The 6,641-nt window shown below is 42.1% G+C and overlaps 1 protein-coding gene across 1 annotated transcript; it reads left to right on the forward strand.

Annotated features, from left to right (window-relative positions):
• The first annotated feature begins 898 nt into the window (after positions 1-898).
• Positions 899-2,315, forward strand: LOC119306754 (noroxomaritidine/norcraugsodine reductase-like). The gene is made up of 4 exons (XM_037582889.1): positions 899-1,192; positions 1,288-1,504; positions 1,624-1,730; positions 2,151-2,315. The coding sequence occupies exons 1-4, from the start codon at positions 899-901 to the stop codon at positions 2,313-2,315; spliced, it is 783 nt and encodes a 260-aa protein (XP_037438786.1).
• The last annotated feature ends 4,326 nt before the right edge of the window (positions 2,316-6,641 follow it).

The following is a 6,641-nucleotide window of genomic DNA, read 5'->3' on the forward strand; positions in this document are numbered from 1 at the left end:
TTTTTACTTTATGTATTAGATTTGTGTGAAGTTAAACTTTGCAAAGTTTGACCAAATTGATATTAAAAAATATCAATATCTACAATACCAAATATATATACTATTAAACTACATTTTATAATGGATTTAATATTATTGATTTGACATTGTGAATGTTGATGATTTTTTTATAAGTTTAGTCAAAGTAGAGATACTTTACAGATAAACTTTAAAAGAACAGAAGGGAGTACATTGATCTTAGCTGTCTTAGCTGTCTTAGCTTATAGCTAGCTTAGGGAAAGAGGGCATTCGAGGGAGGGGCGGCTCGGAAACACCCGGAGACGAATGTGCCTAGGATTGGCCACGATGAACTGATAAGGCTGACGGAGGCGGCTCAACTCGAGCGGCATGTGCACCTGGTCGAGGTGGCGGTGCCGAGAAGTGCTCGGGCTGAGCTGGCGGCGGCGCATGGCTTCGGCCTGGTGGCTGAGCGGGCCCGCGGCAAGGTCTAATAGTGGCGGCGCAACGGGGATAAGGCTCCGGCAGGTAGACCAGACGCGCAGCATGGGAGTCACGCAGGGGATGGCCGCGCCGCAGTGGTATCACGCAGGCGCTCTCCTATCGTGGCGTGCACGCGCTCTGGCCACGCCACGCCACGCAAAAGGGCATGCTGCTCGCGCTCCCGGCGCGTGGCACGACCTCTGACCAAGATATTTTTCCCGCTTATGTCTCTACTCAGGAAGCCACGTGAGGCCGCACTCGGAACTTTGGAAGTCAGTGAGGCGGCCGTTCAACGTTATCAGCGTCGCTGTTGTCTTTTGCGCGTGCCTTCTTGGCTATAAACGTCAACCAACTAGTGCCAAAATGGTCTTAGGATTAGGAAACAAATACGGTGACATCTCTCTGCATAGTGGTCGACATGGCGGCTGAGGGCGGGAGCAGGGAGGAGAGGTGGACCCTGGCCGGCGCCACGGCGCTCGTCACCGGCGGCAGCAAAGGGATCGGGTACGCCATCGTGGAGGAGCTCGCCGGGTTCGGTGCGAGGGTGCACGCCTGCTCCCGGAACGCGGCGGAGCTGGAGGAGTGCCGACGGCGGTGGGAGGAGAAGGGCCTGCATGTCACCGTCTCCGCCTGCGACGTCTCCGTGCGCGCCGACAGGGAGAGGCTCATGGACACCGTCCGGCAGACCTTCAACGGCAAGCTCGACATACTAGTGAGTTCTATATGTGTCTGTAAACTGTGGATCATGTGTGTCTTCTGAATTGCTAGCGCCTAGCGATCGGGAGTATGTATATGCATGTACTGTAGGTGAACAACGCGGGGCAACTGCTGGTGAAGCCCACCGCGGAGTGCACGGCGGAGGAGTACTCCAAGGTGATGGCTACCAACCTGGAGTCGAGCTTCCATCTCTGCCAACTCGCGCGCCCTCTTCTCGTACACGCCGGAGGAGGCAGCATCATCAACGTGTCCTCCATTGGAGGCTCAATTGGCTTCGTAGGCTCCGCAATCTACGCTATCACAAAAAGTACGTGCTCACTCCATTGTCCATTTCAAGATGAATCTCACATTAGTTTTAGTTTAAGTCAAATTTTGTGAAACTATATCAGCTTCAAGTTTCAAATAATTATTACATCATGTATGTAGGTGCTATGAACCAACTGACCAGGAGTTTGGCCACCGAGTGGGCCCCTGACAAGATCCGTGTGAACGGTGTTGCCCCAGGATTTATCACAACCGATATGATTAAAGATGTAAGCATAGAGTACTTGTGTAACCTAATTAATGGAGTAGCAAATGTTTTCTTGTTTATAAACAAGCACCTCACTAATTTTTAACCAGGCTTGGTAAGTTTTCAGTGAGATGTTATCACAAAAAGTTTTTAGTAAGATAGTAAGTTCACTTTATCCTAAAAACAAAGTACTCCCTCCGTCTCAAAATTTTTGTCTTACATTTGTCTAAATATGGATGTATCAAGTCATGTCTTAGTATTAGATACATCCGTATGTAGACAAATTTAAGACAAGAATTTTGGGACGGAGGGAGTAATAAGTTCACCTTTTTTTTCCAGGGTAGTAATAAGTTCACTTTTCTATGCTGAAATGACGAGTTCACTTTGCACGAGGAACAAGGATTTCGACATCACGGGTATTATTTTTGGATATATTTGGCAGATGGATACGGAGTACATGGAACAGGAGCACTCCAAAACCCCGTTGCGGCGGAGTGGCAAGCCAGCCGAGATCGCCTCCGCGGTGGCATTTCTGTGCATGCCGGCGGCTTCCTTCATCACCGGCCAGGTCATCTGCGTCGACGGTGGTCGAACCATTAGTGCTTAATTAGTCATCATCACCGCCACTGCATAAGTTGTTGATTAATTACTTGGCGAATAAGTAGTATGTGTGTTGGAAGTAAACAAAAATTAGTCAATAAATAATGATGCCAACTAGGAGTAACAATAACTGGCATCATGTGCAGTACATGTATGTATGTGTGTACGTGTACGTGTGTGTGTGTGTGTATGTGGTGATAATTTTGGAACTACTATTGAACAGTTCAATATGAATATTGCAGGTCTGATTGGATACTGGAGGAATTCAGAAGACCTTACAAATCAATTTAAGAAATATAAACATAAAAGACAACTATCTATCTTGTCCTGTGTATGTGGAACGCAGGGTGCAGAAGCCCATGTTATCCCCTTTAATAAAAACTAGATCGGCAACACTCTTTGACGTGAGGGTGGCGGTGCCAACGATATGTTCAAGCCGTGGAACATCAAACAGCATGATGCATTAGTATGAAGGTAAGAATAAACATTCAGACTGTATCAGAAGAGTAACATCATCGAGTTCAACACGCTTATGAGATTATAAAAGCTAACCCATCCCGTAAGCAAGGCAACATCCAATTCAGCACGGGCATATGATTACAAAAGCTAATTAGTTAACATTAAGTTCATTAATATGAGCAGGAACATAAGAGAGTAAAAACCAACAGTGGCAATAGAGAGATAAAACTACGATGCTATAGTTAGGCATACAATAGATAGCTTGGTTCAACTGCCTCCATGAGTGCCATTTCATATGAGATGCGATGCCAAAAATATCAGTGACGTTTGTCCTACTTCCGGATGCCTCTGTTTTGTGCCCAGCAAATTTGGCAAAATTTCTCATAATTCTTAAATATATCACTTTAAATATGAAAATTGATGCATGCACACATATGTAATGAAATTAAACTTGACTAATGCAACAGCAGAGTGAAAGTCTCATGAATATGGGAAGAAATGTTACAAATGTTCTGCATCCTTTTGACACTACCAATCGAAAGTAATTATTTCTATGGGCAATTTTTTTCACAAGCTTTAGTTAAATTATGTGATTGATGAATAACAGTGGCTCTGAATTGTACGTGACCATAAAAAGTGCATACATAGACCATTTTCCCTTGATAATATGATATACAAAAATCCTTGATAAATAAAGTGTATCTAAGTCAGTAGTACAACAAACTACCTGGATAGACTGGGCCTCAACAGAACCTCCTAGAGTATTGATCCATACATGAGTAGGTGCACCACTACTGACCAACTCCAACACTGTGCTGATAGCCCACCTTGTCGATACCTACCCGCCCACACTTGGTCCTCTTGCCCGGAACACTGCATAGCAGGCAACACATAAACTTACTACACAAACTTAATCAATTTTCTGCTTGCAAAATAAAAGAGCATATTCCTAAACGACAAAGATGGGAAAACGACCATCTCGGTCAGAGGAGGTAGTGTATGATTGAAAAATGGAAGTTTGTTGTATTAAAAAGTTGTAGAAACTGGGGTGGACATAAGTGGATCTACCATGCATAATTTGGTCTCACTATTGGTAGAGCTTAGAGAACAACAAAGTAATGAAGAAAACAAAACATGGGAGAGTACATGTTCTACATAACACACCACTGCACCATGTAGATACAACACATATCAATTAGAAAGGGCAACTCGTGCTCTATTTATGAGAGAAATAAATCAAATAATATTGCAAGAAACTGGAAAATGATGGCAAGAACAAATCAAATAATATTGCAAGATACAACACATTATGAAAGATCATACCTCCACAAAGCAAACCAGGGACGATAGATCCACGGATGGCCACCCCAATTTCTACAATTATGCAAAATAAAATATAAGGTAAGAAAATCACTGAATTGTAATTGGAAACTGAATTTTGGTCTGAACCATAGCATGCACTTGATAAAGTTAAATACCCATAAGGAAAATATCATAAGCGGTAAAGACAATGGAGATATCGAATTGATTGGAGTCCCTACTAAACACTTATCGGCTTCATTATACGGCCATTATGCTTGCTTCTGACAATTATGCTTACTTCTGACTAAAGTACAAAACTATCCAATGAGTGCGATCAAAGGCAGTAAAAATGATACATCATCAACCAATAGAGACATATGGCCATTATGCTTACTTCTGACTAAAAGAGCATGCTGTATTTGAGCTTGATGCCATCATTGCACACAATCTGCTGCTCTATGGTCTATGGTCTCCTTGTGAGCCTCCCTAAATGTAGACTGTAGCACTGCACAACAACCATAAATGCTACAGAATTGACCAATCATTCATACAATCAAGCGATGAGATAATCAGGGTGAGCCCATTTTAAGAGGGCATGCATGATCTCAGTGAAGTTGCATACTTACATACCTCAGCGATGGACCAACTGATGACCAAGGAGCTCTCCGGAATGTGTGTCCTGGTCTGAAGAGCCAACCAAGAAAACATATGAAACAGGGGATCAGGTATGCATGTATCAAGAAGAACAGAGGCATACACGATGGGGAACAACACTGACCTCACGGAAGCTCCAGAGGATGCCCCACGCGGCCATGAACCGATCTGCGACAGCATGGCCGACTTTGGCGAACTCCAGGTTTCTATAGATTTGTCGACTTGTGCATGGCTGCCAAAATCGTTGCTTCTTTTTTAGATATTATGATCCCAAAGTCTCTACCTACAGACTTATTTAGTACTTCCTCCGTCCCAAAATAAGTGTCTTAAATTTGTACTAGAGCTAGTACAAAGTTAAGACACTTATTTTGGGACGGAGAGAGTATAATCTTAGTGTGGTCTACAATACGCATTCTGGCCAGGATGCAGACCTAGAGCAGCATAGCAACACGAAATAAATATACTAAAAGATTAAATTAATGGGGATAAATAAATCAATGAAAAACAAAAGATGAACACTGATTTTATTGAAAGCTCAAATTAATGGTGGTCAATGAAAGCATTTTGTTCTTAAAAAACAGCGGAAACAACTTGTAGCAAGATTAAAGCATTTCTTTGGTATACCCTAGTAAAACAAAAAGGATGAAAACTGAGATGTAAGGAATGTACTCGTCTTTGTTGTAAATCATGAAATGTCTAGCAGTATATATGTAGGCAGCATCAAGATTTACTCTCAGTGCAGGCTTGCTATTCGTTGCGGATTCGCCGGACCAGGAAAGTGACACCCCTCATTCAATGATCAAGTCGTTTGGCCAGAGATAACATGCATGGATAGTACTGTTCACATGGTACATTACTAAAATGATGATACTTGTGACGACTAGCAGTACGTGCCTACAGGTCTTAAATTCCTCTAGGTTTGCACCCATATGCTCTTTCCCAAATTGGTACTATCGAAATATAGGTTTTATATAGATGAAGAACTTCTTGTGTGAATCCATAAAAGAAAACAATAATGGAAAAGTGGTCTAAATCTGGCCAAACATGACGAGGATCCTTTGTGCAAATTTCAGCTCAAAGGATCCTCATCATGTTCAGCTCAAAGGATCCTTTGTGCAAATTTCAGCTCATGCTCTCGGAAAAAAATTCAGCTCATTGGCATGGATAACTCACCTGCTTCCAGCTTTGCTCTTCAGGCTGCCTTGATCACTAACAGCTTCCTTTCCATCTCCACTTTCACAAAGCATGGATTGCATATCTAGATGCAATGGCAACAATAAAATAACATGCTCCCCTAGAAGGAAGAAGTAATAAATTGTAGGATGTAAATACTCAGGCTCAATTAGTGCTCATGAAGATACATAAAAACTAATTAGCAAGGAGAAATCACATGCATTTTAGAGAACAAGCTAACAGGCATGAGAAGAACCTACCTTGCTATGGCAATAAGCTTGTCCTACTCCATTGAAGTGGTTATCCAACCTTCCAACGCCTCGATATCCTATTCACTGACCTGAAGTGATTATATATCCAGTAGCAGTGAAATGGGTTGTAAAATTCTGAATAGGCATGTCAATGTTGTGGTGGAATAGCTCGAATTATAACATGACAAAGCGGTTACAAAATGAATATTTAAGTCTAAAGTTACAATAGCACATAGGCAGGCCCGCAAAATAAACCGTTGGAACTAAAGTGAATAAAAAAAAGAAAAGCTACCACAAACCATGTATCATTATCAATTTGTAGTCTAGTGTATGGAAGTGCATCGTTAATCTACACTCTAGACTATATCTATATACATCTGTATGTAGTCAATATTGAAATCTCTACAAAGACATATAGAACTACAGTTCATATAGACATATTCAATGCCTCAATCAATGCTCAGATCCTAAATTGGAGAATCCATGAAATACAG

This window comes from Triticum dicoccoides, chromosome 5B (genome assembly GCF_002162155.2).
Source record: "Triticum dicoccoides isolate Atlit2015 ecotype Zavitan chromosome 5B, WEW_v2.0, whole genome shotgun sequence".
Classification (NCBI taxonomy): domain Eukaryota; kingdom Viridiplantae; phylum Streptophyta; class Magnoliopsida; order Poales; family Poaceae; genus Triticum; species Triticum dicoccoides.

Bases quoted from the DNA above. Each gene is read 5' to 3' on its own strand.
- LOC119306754 (XM_037582889.1), top strand. From the start codon at position 899: ATGGCGGCTGAGGGCGGGAGCAGGGAGGAGAGGTGGACCCTGGCCGGC. The intron at 1,505-1,623 runs GTACGTGCTCAC...TCATGTATGTAG, and splicing joins AATCTACGCTATCACAAAAA to GTGCTATGAACCAACTGACC. The intron at 1,731-2,150 runs GTAAGCATAGAG...TATATTTGGCAG, and splicing joins CAACCGATATGATTAAAGAT to ATGGATACGGAGTACATGGA.